The sequence below is a fragment of the Ursus maritimus genome, unplaced genomic scaffold, assembly GCF_017311325.1.
Source record: "Ursus maritimus isolate PB19 unplaced genomic scaffold, ASM1731132v1 scaffold_2, whole genome shotgun sequence".
Classification (NCBI taxonomy): Eukaryota; Metazoa; Chordata; class Mammalia; order Carnivora; family Ursidae; genus Ursus; species Ursus maritimus.
Genome location: NW_024424452.1, coordinates 25562923 through 25583043, shown reverse-complemented (window position 1 = coordinate 25583043; position 20121 = coordinate 25562923). Strand labels below are relative to the sequence as shown.

Below are 20121 nucleotides of genomic sequence, written 5' to 3'. Positions count from 1 at the left end.
TTTATTCATTGGCTCAGTAAATTTATTGAGCATCAGCTGTATACTGGGTACTGTTCTAGGCACTAAGGATACAGCCATAAACAAAAATAGGCCAAAAAACCCCTCTTTGCCCTCTTGGGCTTACATCTAGTAAGGAGACAGTAAACTAAATAAATACCTTGTGTATGGTAATGCAAAGTTTTAAATGCTATGAAGAAAAAGAAGGAAAGGGTGGTCAGGGATGTGAGGGATTGGGGAGGATGCTGTCACTTCGAATGAAGGAACTGATGACTAGGTCGGTCCCTGGCTGGGATGAGGAGTGCCTCCTGAACACTTAGCAAGAACCTTCGTATACCTCACCTGTCACGCTTTCATAGCTGATTCAGGGGCTGTCAGCACAGCTGTCATGGAACTCATCCTATAGGTGAGCAAAGTGGCATTCAGAGAGCTGTCCAACCCCACGTCTCACGATCTGTGAAAGCAGAGACAGCCTTAGTACCCAGATCCTCTTTGTGTCTGTTCTGTAATTCCACCTGTTGACCCCACATAACCAAGTCATCTGGAGATGAAACGACAGAGAGGAGAGTGTCATTGGTCACCCTCTGTGTATTGGGCCCAGGGCTGAAATAAATCTGCGCTCCATCCCTAGGGTGAGAGAACCACACCCCCTTGAGCCAGCATTATGAAAAGACACACCCAGGCGTTTGCCTTGATTTCCAGCCATTCCCTTTTCAAGTGATGGCAAGTGCGCATGGCAGAAAACAAAATGCAGATCCCTGCCCAAGCAACTGATTCCTTTCCCCTGCTAGATACCCAGACTCTGGGCCTCGGCCACCTCCTCCTAGTCCAGACCCCCTCTCAACCCTGGAACTCTGAGACCTGGGGGATTGTTTGTCTCTATTTACTCATAATTAACCAAAGCATGTATTTGCAGCTTATCAGTTTTCAAATGCAGTAAATATAGCAACCAATCTCCCACCCCATGAATATTTCATTTTGGAGATTACTGCATAAATATTGTATTTGGATATTATGGTCTGGGACATCACATTAAAATTGCAAGACGATGCTATTCTCCCACATAATGGAACGTGACATTAAAAGGCTGGTCTATGGAAAGAAAACTTTTGCATGTCCTCACACCTGTATTTCTTCCCTTTCTCTCTCTGGGTTAGTCTTGGTTACCATGTAAGTTCTGATGTAAGTTATTTAAATTTAAAATCTTAAGCTTGGTTACATGTCTGCGATTGGACATTATTATATAATTAGCATCAGCCAGAGCTGAGGTAGGATTTTCTTTTCCTAAACTTAATGGGCTGTTTTTAGAGCTGAGTTTTGTGTCAGTGGTACAGGATGTTGAAAAACCTTCAACAGGTCGCTCCCGGAGAGAACATGGCTTTGCTAACAGCTTGGATTTTACCCTTGGAAACATGTGTTAGGGAAAGAACAAGACCAGAGTCTTTGGATACCTGGGTCTTCTATTTGGCCTGTGTCCTCAGGAGAGTCATCAGCCTTCTCTGGGATCCCGTGTATCTGGCTGGAATTCCTGCCCCACACCCTCTTCCCGGGTAGAACGAAGTGACTTAGTGTCACAACTAGAAAATGCCCGACAGTGGCCTAACCCATGGTTGTTATGACTGGTGGCCTATGAGCTGGATTCCGGCTAGGGATATGTTTTATGTAGCCAGAAATACTGTTTTGTTTTGTTTTTTTTAAGGAATTTGCTTCTCAAAAAATGCTTTCTCTCCTTCTTTGCTGACTCCACCTAACCCGTTGTCTTATACCCAGCCTCCTTCAGACACTTCCATTATCAATCTGATCGCCGTAGGCATTTAAGGTGACAATCCAGACTCAGCCCAACTTTGTCATTTTACCAAGGGGAAAGCCAAGACGCAAGGACATCACTTCCCAAAGTCCCTCAGCTGGTTACTCGTACGGCCGCACCACAGCGTAGATGAAAAGCACTTTTCAGCAGAACTCAGTCTGTTCACCATCATCAACGTTTTTATGACACTGTCCTCATTTCTATTAAGAATTCAGTGTATTACATCATGATGCTCAATGAGTGACCAGCATCTAGGGGCGGGCCCCCCACTTATGCAGAGGGAAGTACTGGGGATATGGCTTTATTAGGTTTCATGTGGTTCCCTCCAGTGGATGTTAGTGGATTTGGGGAGGCCCAGCAGGAGGGATTCTCTGTAGAATTCAGCATGGCCAGCACAATGGAACCATCTCCAGGTTTTGTGCCCTGCAACGTGGCCATCACAGTAGATCTTTCCTGAGGGGTGCCTGGTTGGTTGGTTGGTTGGTTGGTTGGTTGGTTGGTTAAGTGTCCAACTCTTGATTTCAGCTCAGGTCATGATCTCAGGTTCATGAGATCAGGCCCCATGTCGGGCTGTATGCTCAGCATGGAGTCTACTTGATTCTCTCTCTCAAATAAATAAGATCTTAAAAAAAAAAAATAGATCTTTCCTGAATCACTGTTTTGCACTGTCCTAAGAACTGTGAGGAAAGCAGAAAGGAGGAATCCAAGGTCAGTTCTAATGAGAGCAGAGTCTACCTGGGGGGAAACCAGTAACTCTAATCTGTAGACAGTGATGATGTCTGCAGTGGAGGTGCAGAGACCTGTAGACACATGATGAGGGATGCAGGCTGGCTTAGCGCAAGAGGGGTATTTATGTGCCATAGCCGTGGCTACCTGCTCTCTCTAGGGCCTGAGAACATTCACATCCATCCTGGTGGTGATAAAAGTTTAAACTGTTCAGGAATGTATTAGGACTTTTTCAACTGCAAGTGACAGAATCTCATCTCGAAATGCCCTAAGTACATTACTGATGAGTCTGGTGGTGAGTCACAGACAGGGATCCAGGGGCTCAAGCAAAGTCACTGAGACTTAATCCCTCTCTCTCTAGCTCTCCTTCTTCTCCTCCCCCCTCCCTTCCTCTCTGTCTTTCTCTCTTTCGCTCACTCTCTCCATCTCCCCCTCTCTCCCTCCCTCCCTCTCCCCCTCCCTTCTGTGTTACTTCCATTATCAAACAGCTTCTATACTCATGGTGACAGGATGGCTGCCAGCAGCTCTAGGCTGACATCTTCCCAGAAAAAATGCCATCCTCCTTCTTGGTAGGTCCAGCAAAACTACAGGGCCCAGTCTCAGACTTACCTTGAGTTACTCAACCATCCCTGAACCAGTTATCCAGCCGGGCAGAGGAAATCCTCTCATTGACCAGCCTGGTCATGTCGCCACCCCTGGTGCTAGGTGTAGGGCACAAATCCAAGTCAACTGAGAGTTGAAGATAGGTGACTGTCCAAGGAACAGTCAAGTTGTGGTTCTCAGAAAATTGAGGAGTGGATGCTGGGTAGACAGAAACACGGGATGAGGCCTTGAAAACATTATGCTGGGTAGAGGAAGCCAGATACAAACAGGCCTCATATTGTCTGATTGAATCTATATGAAATGTACAGATTAGGTAAATCCATAGATGCAGAAAGCAGATTGGTGGTGGCCAGGAGCCAGGGGCAGAGGGATAGAGGGAGTGCTTATGGGTAGAGAGTATAGGGTCTCCTTTGGGGGGGTGCTTAAATAGTTTGAAACTACATAGGTGGCAAGTGCCCAGCATTATGAACGTACAAACGCCATTGAATCGTACACTTTAAAATGGTTGCTCTTATGTTGTATGAGCTGGAGAAGCAGCGAGATCCCTGGGTCAGGAGATCTCCAGACTGCAGGATCCCAGAAAGATGATTGGCTCCCGAGAAGCAGGAGCGTCCTTCCTTCCAGTGCTTCCTGCCCCACACCAGGCTGGCACGGTGCCTGGCACACAGTAGGTGTGAAATTCGTACTAACTGCAAAGGACCTGAGGGTTCGGGCCAGAAGGCTTGGTTCTAGGTCTGCCCACCCTCCCAACACATCCGTTTTTACCAGCCCTTTGATCTTTGGTCTCTGTGTCTACAAAATAGTAACTTCCAATTCTGCTCTGCCTGCCTTGTGAATCCCAAATACGCACACGCGCACACACACCCACACACACACTAGCGCAGGAGTTATTAATCTGGGGTTCATGGGTAGAATTCAAGGGTTCCATAACTTTGGGAAGAAAATCATCTTTGCTTTCACTAAACTCTAATTAAAACCCAGCTAAACAGAAGTAGCACAGCACAACAGTATTAGCAGTAACTCTCAGGAATTACAAATTTTCATATCACATTGTGGCTGCACGAATACCTCTAAGTACCAGTTATGCTCACCTCTTCTGCAAAATTACAGTAGTTATTAGACCTGCCGCAAGATCATGTTATCTCATGTGTTAAAAAAAAACACACACATGATGATCATAAATTCGGTGTTTTTTAAAAATCTTTTGTGATCCTGTATTTAATGTGTGAATCCGAAAGCACACAAAATACTCGATCAGAACTTTGGTGTTTTTAAAAGATACTTAGTAATCCTCCATATTTTGAGGTGTGCTTTTAAGAGCATGATCCCGAGATGAGCAGCCAGAGGCTGTAGTCTCCCGACTGCCAAGGCATTCGTGGCATGGAAAGGTGATTTCTAGAAGTTCTACAAAGGAGGAACTAGATGATCATTGCATTGTTCTTGTGCCGGGCACATTCCCTGAACACTCCAAGCCTCAGGGTCCTCAGCGGTAAGATGGGCATAATGGCAATGCCCGCCTTGTAGGGATATAGTGACCTGCCTCACTTCTGAAGATCAAATGACAGACTTGACACAGAGCCCCTCCCCAGCTCCATCCCTGGCATACAGTAAGTGCCCAGTGCATGTTTTTATTGCCCATGATTGTGCTGTTTCATTTGGATTCCATGCACCTTGGGGCTGAAGGGCAACTTTGTCTTTCCCAGGTTCATCCGAAAGCAGGGTCTGGACCGGCTCTTCCTGGAGTGTGACGCCCACATGTGGCGCCTGGGGGACCGGCGAATCCCCGAGGGCATTGCTGTGGACGGAGGCTCGGACTGGTTTCTGCTAAACCGGAAGTTTGTGGAATATGTGACGTTCTCCACAGATGATCTGGTGACCAAGATGAAGCAGTTTTACTCCTACACCCTGCTTCCTGCCGAGGTGAGTGGGGGGGGCAAAAGTCCCTGAGCAGGGCAGGAGCTGGCTCTAGCCTTCGGAGCAACGCGGAAGCTGAATTTTTGCGGAAGGTTTGGCAAAGCGATCCTGGGTCCAATACATAATCCTCCAAACATCCAGATGAAGATGGAGGAGTACATCAGCCACCAGGGTCCTTGCTGTCATAGCAGGCCCCCAGGCCCCCTCCGGTCTGCGTGGAGAGTGTATGGCATAGACAGACACACGACACTGCCACCAGCAGTCCACACAGTATGTTTGTGCGAAGTAGAAAAGGCAGTCCTTCTTCAAGACGCTTGGCTCCCATTGGTTTTAAAAATCATCATGATATACTGATTTTGTTAGAATAAGACACTTCACCACCAGTTTCCAGAAAACTTTTATAAAAAGAATAGAAACCTCTCCTACCTGCCATGTTGATGGTGCCCCACTAGAGTTGTACAGTGTGTAGCCTGTGCAACTGTATATGCTGGCTTTTTCAGGACACACCCACATCTACTTTTGACAGATCCTCCACAGTCACCAATCCTGTAATAACCACTTTTTCAACATGAAGAAAACCTTTTTTAATTTTGAATATTTGTCTATCATTCCCTGACAGTAGTGTTGGCCTCATCATTCACAAATGGAAATTCCAGTGATCCCAAAGACAGAGAGCCAGGGTTTCTGCTGGACCTGCGCTAGCCTCCGTACTGACAGCCATTGGTACTCAACATTTCCTGATGACTTTTAGAAGCATTTTCAAAGCTCCAGGGAGCCTGTCACCACTTCCAGACTTCAATGCAGGAAAGGTGTCTTAGTTCAGCCCGCTATAACAAAGTAAAACAGAGTAGGTGGCTTATAAACAACAAAAATTTACATCTCATAGTTCTAACAGCTGCAAGTGTGAGGTCAGGGTGCCAGAACGGTCGGGTTCTAGTGAGGGCCCTGTTCGGGGCTGCAGACTACGCACCAATCGTTCATATACCAGAAGGGACGAGGGAGCTCTCTGGGTCCCCTTTGTCAGGGCACAAATCACATTCATGAGGTTTCCACCCTCCTGGTCTAATCACCTCTCAGAGGCCCTCATGTCCTAACACCGTCACATTGAGGGGCTAAGATTTCAACCTATGTAGTTTGGATGAGACAGAAACGTCCCCTCCGTTGCAGAAGCCTAGTTGGCGTAAGGTTGCAGACCGTTCTGCAACTGTCCTCTGCTCCATCCGGAGGTTGGTGGGGACCCAGTTCTGAAATATTGCCACTGACAGGTCAGCAGCCTTCTTCTCAGACCTGCACTGACCTCCAGTTCACTTTCATCCCAGTTTCTGACTTCAGAAAACTCCAGAGCTGGCTCCACCTCTCTTGAGCCTGTGACATGTCCTGTGAGTGGTCTACGACCATTTCTTCCTGATGGTGCCCCAGGCTCAGGCTGTGTTTCTAGGCCAGACAAGACAACATACCCCATTTGATGGTTCCCACATCCCTCACCAGCATCTGGGGCAGTGCCAAGCTGGTAGGGCTGACCGCCCATGTCACTCCAGGGGGATGATGGGCTTGTCATCACGGGGCCCGGTTTTACTATTCTGCACACACATTTGGTAATCATCTTTTAATCCTATTTCAGCAAAAATCACCTTTTCTCTCAATGCCGATAACCTCTTCATCCATTATCTTGCAGGGAATTTCTGTATCATTATGAAAGGACACAGGGCAATTGGTAATTAGAAACTTTTCCCCACCACTTGATGGAGAATATGTGCCTCTGTGGTCTTGTAGACCATTCAAGCTTAAAATCCAGGTTCTCGGGCATATGTCATTTAGCAGCACAGGAAGAGAAGCTGGGGGTGGTGGGTGGAGCCTCGTTTTGCCCATCCACCCATTGAGAAGAGACTGTTTGGGGCTCTGTTTTAATCAAGATGCCCATCCTGATGCTGGCTCTGTCTGTCTCAACCCCACCCCAGCATACATAGGCACTTTACAGTCCAGCATCCCTGCCTTGCCCTCCATTCTCGCAGACCACCACCAGGAAACCACTTGAGAATAAATCCAAAGGCTGAGCCATAAATTTGTTAACAGGCAAACACGTATCCCCCAAAAGCTTCCCCTAGGGAGCAGAGAGCAGGGGAAAAGGTATCTGCCTCGTATCTGGGGTTGTTATAAAACAGTTTCCAAAAAGAAGTCTGCCCCTTTCTCTCTCTCTCTCTCTCTCTCTCTCTCAAACCATGTCTCTCCTCCCTGGTCTCTTTCTCCACTCTCAGCATTGCTTCTCAGGTTCTTAGGAGAGGTAGGCCAAGAGTTAGGATTAGCAGAGACCAATGGAGCCTGGTTCAGCACCACGGACAGCAAGGAGCCCTAGCCCGCCCCTCCCTGTGCTAGAGTCCAGCTCCAGTGGCTAAAGCAGGAGTGGTGCCTGGGACACCTTTCAGCCCTGGGACTGATACACCCATGGATCTGGTTTCCCTTACCCAGGGGTGAAATTCCAGAGCATCAGTCTTTGTTCTCAAGGTATCTCAGACTGGAATCCCTTTGGTTTCAGACCTGGCCATTTGCAAAGCATGAGCCCTTTTGGCCCAGGGTTTTCTAGAAAACTGTCACCATGTTTCCTCTGGTTCCCATGTGTGGACGTGACTGGAGGGACTTTTCCTCTCTGCCAGGCAGACAGAAGATGTCCTGAATGATAGGCAACATATTGAAATTGATCATAGACTGCCGCGGCGAAGATAGCCCAGAGCGTTGGCTTTCCAAGCATAATTCAGCCCCAAAGGACAAAACATCCCTTGTGCCCTGAGTGGGACCAGACTGGCGGCTGACCCCCTTTGCAGAGAGAGAGAGAGAGTGAGGTCCCTGCACAGTCACGTCATGCTGGGGAGGGAGGCTGGAGGAAATCTCAGACCAGTCCCTTCCCTCTCTGCTCTGCAGTCCTTCTTTCACACGGTCCTGGAGAACAGCCCCCACTGCGACACCATGGTAGACAACAACCTGCGTATCACCAACTGGAACCGGAAGCTGGGCTGCAAGTGCCAATACAAGCACATCGTGGACTGGTGCGGTTGCTCGCCCAACGACTTCAAGCCACAGGACTTCCATCGCTTCCAGGTGAGCCTGCTGGCCCCGCCCCTGCCGGCCCCGCCCCCTCGACTCCAGCCAAACAGCATGACCAGGGGGCCACTTCCTCCGACCAGAGCAGTTCTAACCATTCTGCCCGTATTGACCATGAACCTCGCCCCCCCCCAACCTTAGATGGGTACAGAGAGATAGTGTTACTGTACTCCATTTTAGAGATGGAGAAACTGAGGCACAGAAAGGTCAAAAAACTTGTTTGAGGTCACACAGGCCAATGTATGTTTCCACGTCCATTTCTCTGTTCTGCCTTTCGGTCAGTCCCCCGAAATGTGGGTTAAGAATGTTTCTGGATACAAAGTTGAGTGTACCCAAGGCAGAGTTTCTCCACCTCAGCACTTAACATGGCGGCTGGGTCATCATCTGCTGGGGGGGGCACCGTCCGGCACCTTGTCGAGTGGTCAGCAGCATCCCCAGTTTCCGCCCACTCGATCTAGGAGCACGCTCCAGTTGTGACAACCAGAAATGTCTTCAAACATCACCAGATGTTCTCTAGGGGCAAACTCACCCCCCAGTGAAGAACTGCTGGTCTGTGGTGAGCAGCCAGGTTTGGCAAACACCGTGCTCTGTGGACCTAAAGGAGGAAGAGAAGGTAGAAGCATTCACAGTGTCTCTGCGCGGCTTGGCCATTTATGGTTCTGGGGAGAGCAGAGGGTGGCGGGGGGGGGCGGGGAATCAGTGCTCCACCTGCTTCTGTGAGCCCTGAAGGACGCCTTGGTCCCCAGACCTGTTCGGAATGGCAGCCTCTTTCCATCCCATGTGAGTGCCCCTCTTCCCTCTAGGCCAGCACCCTGAGGCTCTTCCTCCTCTTCCTTTCCACCATGCCCTGGCCCGTGCTGCCAAGAGCACAGACAGAGTGCCCCAGAATGGCTAAACCATTGCTCTGAGGTCATGAGAGCCACCGCGTGGAGAGGGTATGCTTCTTCCCCAAGCGCTAGCCCAGAGGGTGGGCGGGAGCCACAGTGCAGGTTGATAACCCAGGCAAAGTGCCCCGCGGACTCACTCTGGCACATCACAAAACCATCCAGGGAGGGCACAGGCCGCCCAAATGGAGCTTCCGGTCTCTGAGCCTGGCTCCTTGGCATGTGGTCCATGGACCATCCGCATCAGCCTGGCCAGGGAGCTTGTTACAAGTACAGAATCTCTGCCGCTCCACACGGCTCGGTTAGAATCTGCGTATAAATAAGATTCTCCAGGGAGCCTCCTTATGTTTGAGAAGCACAGGGGTAGGGTTCTGTGCCAGGCCCTCTGTGGGCATTGACCTCCCTGGGGTAGGCCTCATCCCCGTTGTGCAGGTGGGGAAACTGAGGCACAGAGGGGCTAACTTTCTTGTCTGTGGACACACAGTGGAGTGGTAGGGCTGGGGGTCCCTCCCAGGTGCTTCCAGCTGCAGACCTGGGCCTTTTCCGCCAGACCCTGCGGCCACCCTGGTTTAGTGCCTACACAGGTGCAGAGCACACAGCAGTCGTCCTCTCATTATTCGGGTTCCCTGCAGGTGCCCACCCGACGTCTCGCACCCCTGTCAGCGGTTGCTGCAATAAGTATTTCTTTAGGCCTGTTTTTGGTGGCAGATTGAGAGCTACCCAGGGACCTCCTCAAACCCATGTTAATTTAGGTATGAACTTGGGTGACATTTAACACCTTTGTCCACACAGAAAGGATCCGCTGAGCAGAAAGAGGGTTGCAGGGGGAGTATGTGACCTATTCAGAAGGAAAAGAAAAAAAAAAAGATTCCCACTTTTGCTGAGGACCAATTGTTGCCCTCCAGGCAAAGGACCCTCCTCATTTAGAGCAAGCAGCCAGGTGGTTCCTGGGAGCCCTGCTCCTGGGTGGGGCAGCCTTTGCGTTCCAGCGCCGAGCCTCCCGGGGACATCGTGGTCTCTGGTAAAGACTGGCCAACACAGAGACCTCGCACGTGCTCGCAGCTATTTCTTTCACGGTAAACAAAGATCCCAAATATCCCCCAACATCTCTACTCAAGAAACTGCTGCCTGTAAGGAACTTGGCGTTCTTGTTCGAAGAAGAGTGGTAAATATAGAAACGCGCCCTTTTAGAAGATCCAGCTGTGAATAAAGACTCACAGGCAGAGAGAGGAGGCTGCCCAGCCCCTGCGTCCACTTCTCTTGCCCCCAGAACATGAAGATCTAGAAGCTTCTTGTCGCAGGCTTCAAGGGGTAGTGACAGTAGTCACATCATAACAGCAGACGACCTTGTCTGCCAGACTCTATCCTCAGTACCTATGTGATTATACCCATTTCAAGGATGAGGAAGCTGAGGCCATGCGTGATTTCCCCAAAGACCTGTATGGCTAGAAAGTAGCAGAATAAGGATTTGAACCCAAGTGGTCTCTTTTCAGCGCTAATGTAAGGAAACTGAACTGACCCTGCACCACAGAGGAGGCCAGAATATTATTAAATATTATCTGTAAACCACCCCAGGGTTCATGAAGCAGGGAAGCGAGGGGATGTTCAGAAGAACAGCGAGAATGTTTACTCAGCAGCTCAATCCTAGGACGAGGCAGCCGAGATTGGGCTTGAGTCGTCAGACCTGGGTTCAGATCCTGCGGACGTGAGAGTCTGTATATATGACTTCCTCTTTCTGAGCTCAGCTTCCTTATACGTAAAATGGGAGTCACGATGCCTGCTTTGCAGCATGGGTGGAAGACTTCGAGGTGGGGACATGAACGCAGTGCTCTGCAATGTGTGCCCAGTGGTTTTTATTGTCCCTGTGTTGTTACTAATTCACTGCAGTGAAAACCGTGCCAGACCCAATTTAAGGTCAGTAGACACTAGACCCTAAGCTCCTCAAGGGAGGGGCTGTGCTTTCATTGTTTCCATAGCTCTCCATCGATCGGGGGTCAGCAAACTACAGCGCCTGGGCCAAATCCAGCCCACTGCCTGCCTTTGTAAATAAAGGTTTTTGGAAAGCAGCCACACCCATTCATTGACCAGGGCTGCATTTACTACGGGCTGCTTTCACAGGACCACAGCAGAGCTGAGTAGCTGCAAACTGGAAATAATTATTCTTGGCCCTTTGTGGGTCCCCACCCAGGCATGAGTATAAGAGCTGGTAGATAACAGGGCGCCCAGTATTTTATTAGTTTATCCTCAACCCCAGATCTTAATCCTGGCTTTGCCATTACCTTGCTGTGTGACCTCAGATAAGTCCCTTTCCCTCTCTGGGCCTCTGTTTTCTTGAAAACTTGGGTTTACGTAAGTGGTCTTCATGATCACCTGGGAAACTTTTTTGGATACACATTCCTAAACCTCATCTCCAGAAGTGTTGACTCCGTAGGCCTGGGGAAGGACTCTAGAACCTGAATTTCTTTTCTTTCCTTTTCTTCTTTTCTTTTCTTTTTTCTTTTCTTTTCTTTTCCAGATAAGGAGGGGAGGTGGGACAGAGGGAGGAGAGAGAGAATCTTAAGCAGGCTCCACAGGCAGCGCAGAGCCCAACGCAAGGCTCAGTCACACAACCCTGAGATCATGACCTGAGCCAAAATCAAGAGTCAGACGTTTAACTGACTAAGCCACCCAGGCACTCCCAGAATCTGGGTTTTTTAAAGCTATTCAGTGGGTGGTGGTGTGCAGTCCCAGTTCACGTGTCATGTTTCTTCAAACCTCAGCAAAAGGATCCCCCAGAAACCTGTTAAGAATCTAGATTCCTAAGCCCCCCTCACAGAGCCTCTGACCAGTACATCTGGGATGTTCTTGTGAGTCACTAAATCGGCAGCAATGCCCAGGAGGCAACAGGGAGTGGTGGGGACTGAGGTGAGTGGAAACGTCCTTGACCATCTGCAGGGGCAGCTGCCCTTCAGCTTCAGCCGGTCATTCCCGGCTGGGAACACGGGCCTGGGGCGGCCAGGTCTATTTCTGCTTCAAGGGAAGCCAGAAGTTGTTTCTGTGAACTCTGGTGCCTTTTAACGCTTGCCAGCTAATTCAATTTTAAAACACTCCGCTGGACAACTGAAATGTATCTGTAGGCTGTATTTGCCCTGGACCTCCAGCTAAATGATTTCTGAGATCCAGCTCCGCTATAAACATCTGGGATGTAATTTATTTAACGGACATTTAAATGATGCTGACTCTGTGCGCACCACGGCCTCAAACGCTCTAGACGTTAACTCACTCAGTCCTGATGCGCTTCTCTTCAGCTCCACGTTGCAGATAAGGAAACTGAGGACAGAGGGATGAGCAAGTGTCGTTTGGATCCAGGCAGGCTGCAGAGCCCTGCTCCTAAGCTTCTTTGCCCGAAAATTCGAAGCTGTGGTCAATCAGGAGATCATCGGGCAGCTGGACTACTACCTGTACGGAAACTACCCTGCGGGCACCCCGGGCCTCCGCTCCTACTGGGAGAATGTGTACGATGAGCCGGACGGCACCCACAGCCTGAGCGACGTGGCGCTCACCCTGTATCACTCCTTCGCCCGCCTGGGCCTCCGACGCGCTGAGTCGTCGCTGCACGTAGAGGGGGAGAACAGCTGCCGGTGAGCCCGAGGGGTGGGCAGGCAGGGCGAGGGCGAGGAGGGAGGGCACCGGGGCGCCGGAGGAGGGCGCCACGTGGGGACCTCTGCCCTTCAGGGCCCACGTGCTTCTCCTGTCTCCCCGGACCTAAAAAGCACATCCGCTGGAAGCCATGGTCCCAGGACTATTTTGCAGAACAGTAAGTCTCCTGTTCCCATAATCACGTCCTGGTGGTGCACCGTTCTTCATGCGAAGTCTGTGTGTCTTAGAAGGAAGCTTTCTGCCCCCACGTTAAACAGTCGTGTTTGCCTTAGACGGAAGGGAACCATGAAAATACAGAACTTTTGTGTGTTTAATTTTTCTTACAGAAAATGTTGAGTGTAGACGAAATAGTCGAGTGCGACCCTGTACCCCCATCACCCAGTTCTGGCGATTTGTAGCTCCAGGCCAAGGCGATTTCCTCTTCGCTTTGGCCCACTTACCTCTCCACCCAGATCAGTTTGAATGAAGCATACCCCAGGGGGCCTCTCATCTGAGCCATAAGTATTTTAATACGTATCTCTGAAAAATAAAGGCTCCTTTCAAAAACACAACCATACTATGTTGGCACACCTAAAAATACAACCAAAAACATCTTTAAAATGAGACCTGTTATTTAAGGCGTTCACATATCCCTTAGAATCATCTTACCCCCCACTAGCAGGTACCAGTAGACACTTCAAGAAAGAGTGTTCTAGAATCTATGGAAAGAAGAGGGGAAAGTAGGAGAGCAGTTCACCATCGTCCCCTCCCCCTCCTTCCTTAAGCCAGCCAGCCCTCGTCATTCTGAGTGCCTTTCCGTCCCTACCAGCATATGCATTGCAGATATTTACATAATTGCAACAGGAATTTGTTTTTCATCTGGCATTATAATATCAGCCCCCTTTTCCCCGTGCTGTGCAGCTTCCCTAATGATAATGATCCCTCCTTCATGCCCACAAGGATTCCACTGAGCGCAAATTCCAGAGTTTGCCTCATCCAGCCCTTTCCTGTTGTACTGTCAGCAGTGGACCATTGTAAATAACGTTTTGATGACTATCTTTGTGCGAAAGCCTCTTTTTTTTTTTTTTTCCCCTTCCCTTTTCTGATTATTTCCCTAGGATGGATTCCCAGAAGTGCCTCTAATCACTCTCCTTCTCTTTCTTGTTTTCCCTTCTCTTCATCCCATCTCCCTCTTTTAACTACAAAGAGAAAACTTTTTTTTTTTTTTTTTTTTGGAACTGCGATCTGTCTACACTGAGACCTCCCCTGGTGTCTCTTCTTGCCCCGCTCTTCCCTCTTCTGGGGAGTGGAAGGAGGAGGAAAGAGGAACCATTTCGTTCCCTAAAAGCCAACAAACATGGCAAAGTGTCCAGTGTCCAGCGTGTAGCCCGCTGAGCTGTGGGGCTGTGACAAGCTGGCTTCCGTTCATTCTCTCCTCCTGGCCTCAGACCTCTCTCCTCTCCCGGCAAGTTCTAGTCTGGTTTAAAGGGAGACGAGTGTGGGTTAGGAACCCAGGACTGTACTTTACTACCTGTTCACCTTGGACAAGCCGTTAATCTCTCTTTGCCTCAGTTCCCTCATCTGTAAGATGGGTGCAGTAATAATAAGCCTCATGGCATACGGTGGTGAGAGTTTTAACGGAGACCATCTTCAAACACTGCCTTATGAGTTAGGTATTACTGTTATCATTATCCCTGTTTTAACAGTATTTTACCTGCTAAGTGCTCAGTAAGTGCACGTCACCGTGGATGTCTCAGTTGCTGTTAGCATGAAGCTGCCACAAGCAGTCCGCAGTGAGCCGGCTGTGGGAGCTGCACGTTCCCACGCAGCCCACACTTCCCCAGTCTTCGAAGGTCAGCTCCAGGGCCACATCCTCTGCGAAGCTCCTCGGGCTCCCCCTCCCAAGCTGAAAGTAGCTCAGACTTGCCTCCAGCACTCCCAGGGCGGGTAGCTGCGGTACCAGGGGTCACGGTCATCTTTCCCCTCATGCTAGTCTGGGGCAGAACCCTTGCCCGCAGAGCCACTGCGTGCGTGGCTGTAGGTAAAGCAGTGCCTGACACTTGGGAGGTGAGTGTTGTTCAAGAATAGCTGTAGTCCCAGACTTCACGGAATTTATAAGGTAAATGACCGTATATATGAAATTCCAAGACACCCCCAATTTATTTAGGGTTGTAGACATGTTCTCCTGGTATTTGTTTTGGGATTAACCGAGCCATCAAGTTGCCTGGGGCCTGGGATCCTTTGGCTTCTGCCTCATTTTTTATTATAATAGAACCATTGTGCCTTGCTGTGGGCAAAGCGGGTGTACTTATGGATACGCGCCTGCGAATAAATCAGGACAAAGGACCCTTATCCCGAAAGGCAAAAGAGAGTGAATTCTTGCCTGTGGGGGTGTCTGGGGAAATAGCAAGTGAAAACTTTATTTCAGGAGTCTCATTTCCTCTGGGCATTTCATGCAAATTGTCTTTCCAGTCTGTAGTATAACCTTTCATAAAAATAATGTTTATTGATTTTTTTCTCATTATAAAATAACACATGTTCAGTGCAGAAATTTTTGAAATGGCAGACTGAGAGAACCAAAAAAAAAGAAATCAAGTTTGCTTTTGAGCCACTGTCCAGAGATAAGGCTGTCAGTATTTTAATACAGGCCCTCAAATCAAATGCTGTCAGGGAACAGGTAGGTGATGGGTGGCACCACTCACCCCTGCACGGTGGGCTGACCGTGCCAGTCTGGAGCCCCCAGGGGCCCTGGTTCTGAGCTCCAGCACATTCTTGCCCTAAGGGAATTTATAGACTTGAAGTTGCCAAGGCGTCTCCTGATTTTTCAGGAGAAATTGGAAATCCAGATTTTTGTGTGAATCTGGTTTTTTCAATGCCTACGTTATTTAAGTAAGAAAGACACCTGTGAGCCAAGTGGATGCGTCTTTGGCGGCCTTTAGGTTATGTTGTTTCGCGGCTGATTAAAACTACCTCTTGTCTTTGTTTCAATGGTTTAAGTACCATATTCAGTCAAGAGGAGGTATCGGCGGACTTTGTATTCAGTCCTGGGTGACCTGTGCCCTATGTGCACTTTCGAAGCTAAAGTTAAGAGAAATCCTTCTAGAATTTTCACCCAATCAACATGTACTGATTGAGCATCTGGCATGTGTCAGGCTCTGTTAGGCACTGGGCGCTCAGCTGTGACCAGAAAGACCAGGCCTCTGAGTTCCAGGCTTTCCCATTCTAGTGTAAAGACAGTACCTGAGCACACACTAGGAAAAGCAAAGGATCAGTAAGAGTAAAGGCTCTGCCGAGGATGAAGGTAAAGCCACGTGGTAGCAATGAGTTGGCAACTTAAGATGCAGTGGTCAAGGAAGATCTCTCTGGGGTGGTAACATTTATGCAGAATGGTAATACAGAGCCAGATACGCAACAGAAAAGGAGAAGAGCATCCCCAGCAAAGAGAATATCCTGTGCAAAGGCCCTGGGGTAGAAATGAGCTTTTAGCATGTTCAAGAATCCAAAATAAAATCCATGTGGCTAGAAGGTGGGAGTTTGGGGCAAAGGGAAACAAAATGAGGCTAGAGGAAGAGGCAGGGCTTTGAAGACCAGATGGGGCGTTTAGATTTTATCATAAGCATTAAAAAAAAACTACTTGTATTTAAGCAGTGGACAGTGGATATGGCTACTAGGAACAGGTTACAGTAGACAAAGTAGGAGGGGGTAAGTAAGGCAGCTCCTGGAAAGGTCCTGGTGAGGCACGACGGTGGCTTGGACCAGGATGCTGGCAGTGTGTAAGGAGAGGAGAGGATGGATGCAGGTGGGGACAACAGGATTTCTTGACAGAAGGTGACGGAAAGCAAGCCATCAGAGACTAACTCCGGATTTCCAGAGTACTTGACCTTGGCTCGTTTCCTTGACTCCTTAGTAGCATCCAATACAACTAACCACTCCCTTCCAGAACCAATTTCTTGTTTTGACTCCGATGACCAGCTCTCAGGCTTTTTGTCGGCCTTCACTGACCCCACCCACCTTACAGAACAAAGTGACGGCGTATCTATCACGACGATGCCGTGTAACAAGCCGCGAATCACTGTTCTTGTTGATAAGTGTCGACACAGCACTCAAGTTGGTGGGTGAGCTGGGCAGCGTCCTGGTCTCCACTGGCGTCTCTCCTGCACCTGCAGCCAGCTGCAGGTCAGGCCGGGGGGCCTCTGTTGTTCTTGGCCAACAGTCATCACCACATCTAGGATGGCTTCAGCTGGGACAGCTGGGGAGGCTCTGCCTCCAGCGGGCTAACTCAGGCATGCTGTCTCGGTGGTCACAAAAGAGCCAGAAGGGCAAGTAGAAATGTGCAAGGCTTCTGGAGGCCATGGCTCAGAACCCGCATGACCCCTTCTGCCACATTCTGCAGATCAAGAGGGTGAGCGAGACTGCCGCGGTGCATGGAGACGTGTAGAGTGAGCTGGAAAAGAGCGTGGAGACAGGAGAGGGGAAGAACCAGGGACATGAATGCAGGCCGCCGCAGGACCCTTCCAGGACTCTTACCTGCGCTGTCCACCGTCACCACCAGCCACAAGCGGGCACTTAGGCTTAAGTTAACTAAGATTACAACTTCAGTTGCTCAGTCAGTCTCATTTCAAGTGCTCAGGAGTCACGAGGAACCACCAGGGGCTGGTCGCTCCTGGATGGGACAGCACAGAAGGCAAGCATTTCCAGCAGAAAGTTCTGCAGCACAGTCTGGTGGCCGGAGTGGGGGCAGGGATTGTCGGCTTCCGAAGTCCAGACCCGAAGCAGGTTTGCCTGCGCCAGGAACGCCCGGCGAGCAGTCCCAGGACAGCGCGGGCTTTTTTCTTCTCAGAGCCCAGGACGCATCGGATAACAAGGCAGTGACACGGGCAGGCGGCTTCCCTCGCCAGTACCGTTGGACACGAAGACGCATGCTCCTGACTGGAACCACAGGGAAGAAAGGCCAAGGGGGACAGGGATTTGAGGGACTCTGTCCCCAAGGGGCCACGAGCGCCCGCAAAGTGCTGTACAATTTACACCCTGCCGAAGCTGGAGACTCTTATGTCACGTAGGAAGGACAAAGCTCTGGGCTGTCCGCAGCCTTCCCCGATCTGCTCCCCGCCTGCTCGGGGGGGACCTCTGCTTAGCTTCCCTGCCCCTTCCAGCCAGCGAGACTTGGGGTATCAAAGGCGTGTACCTTCATGAGCTGCCTATTCGTGTGTGAGTGTGTGTGTGTGTGTGTGTGTGTGTGTGTGTCTCAGGTGGGCAGTAATTTTTAAGATCCAGTGCTGCTGGTAGGACAGTGAGAGCATAAGTCGGTACAACCTTTCTGATAAAGGTGGACAGCAGCCATGAGCGCCTGTTGGAGATGAGAGAGACGTCCCCCCAAATATTTTTGTTCAGAGATGTTTAATGCAACATCGTTTAGGATGGCCAAAAAAAAAAAGTAATTGTGAAGCATCCAGCGATGAACTTGCAGTATGAAACACAGCATGCACACGGTGGAGTAGCGTGTGCACACGCCAAAGTCATGTTTTCAGAGACTTTTCAAAGACGTGATAATGCTCGGGAAATACTATGAAGCAAAAAGCAGGATAGAACCATTATGCATATTATGATCCAAAGCATGTAAGATTTATGCAAATGTATGCATAGAAAATCAGGCTGAGAGGAAATCCATCACTATGGCATCGTTGTGCCGTTGGCCCTTCCTTGTACCTGGCACCGGAGGATCAATAAATACCTGTGAGCTGACAATCTCTATGGGAAGAAGCATCAGAAGTAATAATTTTTATTTGCTTTATTGTGTTTTTGTACAGTCAGCAGGTTTGACATTGATAATCAGCCAGGAAGTCAGTGGTGACCGGGATCCGAGATGCACAGGGAACAGCTTCCGCGGATGGTGCAAAGGCCCGTGGTCAGCACGGGATAAAACGGGGCCTGCTGCGGGGACGGGGGCAGCGCGCTGTGGGGACAGGGACGGGGACAGCGTGCTGTGTTGTGAGCCTGTGTGCCTCGGGCCCCGCCCCCTGAGCTCATGGGAGACTGTGTGTGTGTTCCAGGTACTACCCGATGGGCCACCCGGCATCTGTCCACCTCTACTTCCTGGCGGACCGCTTCCAGGGCTTTCTGATCAAGCATCATGCCACCAATCTGGCCGTGAGCAAACTGGAGACCCTGGAGACGTGGGTGATGCCAAAGAAGGTCTTCAAGATCGCAAGCCCGCCCAGTGACTTCGGGAGGCTCCAGTTTTCCGAGGTGGGAGGCCAGACGCTGACACACTTTCATGGTTTCTTCCAGCTGCCCTGCTGGGTTCCATTGGCCAGTCTGATGCTTGGCAACGGAGATGGAGGGGCAAGAGACTTGGGGAGCACAGAAGGTCGCACCTCCTGTGCCCAGAGAGGCTCCTCCAGCCCCCCGAGCATGGGAACCATCATCTTAAACGGGGCGGAGGGGACAGAGACAGAGGGCGGCCGGTATCAGCGGACTGAACCGACCTGTAGCCGTGGTCTGGGTTTTACAGTAGAATCTATATCCCTCTTCATTCTTCATTCTAGCCAGTGAGGCCCCCCAACCTCTGTTAATCATAGACCGTAACACACTAGTTTCCTGGTGAAGCGATGGCATTAGTCCCCTTTTACAGATTGGAGAACTGAGGCCTGCGGAGGGCCAGGGATTTTCTGGATCATAGCTAGGAAGTGGAAGAGCTCGAATTGAGCCCGGGTCTCTCTGGCCACAAATCTCATGCTTCACGGTGCTTCTGTCTGCCCAGTTCTCAGCACTGAGGTTTGTTCAGATCAGTCACTGAATGAATGAGTGGGTGGGTGGATGGATGGATGGATGGGCAGGTGGGCCAGTGGACAGACAGATGGACTGGAGCACGGACCCATGGGATGCTATTTGAGTTATTTTTCTGCCCAGCAGCACGCTCGTTACCTCAGCTGTACCTGCAGACCTGGTCTGGCCTCTTGGCAGGTGCCGTCCCTGCTGCCTCAGATACTTTCCCTCATGCTTCCACATGGCTAGCTTCTTTTTTGTTTTTGTTTTTGTTTTTTCCTGGTCATTCTGATCTAAATCCAAATGGTGCTCCCTCCGAGAAGCCCTCCCTGCCCACCCACCCTCACCACTCCATTCTCCACTTGACATGTACCAATTTTATCGTTTTCGTAGCCTTTACCATTCAAAATCATCTTGATTTCTCTGATCACTTGTTGATTATCCCCGAGAAAGCTGGGACTGTGTCCCTTTTTGGTCACTACCTGTTCCCCGCACGTGGCATCTGGAGATGCTGAGTACTATTTCTGAATGGAGTGCATGCGCTGGGGGGGAGGGCACGCTGCAGGAAGGGAAGCACGGTCCAGTTCGGTGAGGGCTGGCCCGCACCAAACTCAGCACCTGTTTGCTGCCTTCCCCGTCTCAGCAGGTGGCTAAAGGAGGTGACTGATCCCTGGAGTTTAGCGTTCCCCATGAGTGTGGCCCCTGGGTTAG

At 50.0% G+C, this 20121-nt stretch overlaps 1 protein-coding gene across 1 annotated transcript in view; it reads left to right on the top strand.

Annotated features, from left to right (window-relative positions):
• The window catches only part of XYLT1 (xylosyltransferase 1), a 128017-nt gene that overhangs the window by 95523 nt on the left and 12373 nt on the right, over nt 1–20121 (top strand). The window contains exons 5-9 of the mRNA XM_040635270.1: nt 4837–5053; nt 7964–8144; nt 9660–9672; nt 12402–12647; nt 18696–18891. Of these exons, the coding sequence (XP_040491204.1) occupies nt 4837–5053; nt 7964–8144; nt 9660–9672; nt 12402–12647; nt 18696–18891 (853 nt within the window). The remainder of the gene's footprint in view (nt 1–4836; nt 5054–7963; nt 8145–9659; nt 9673–12401; nt 12648–18695; nt 18892–20121) is intronic.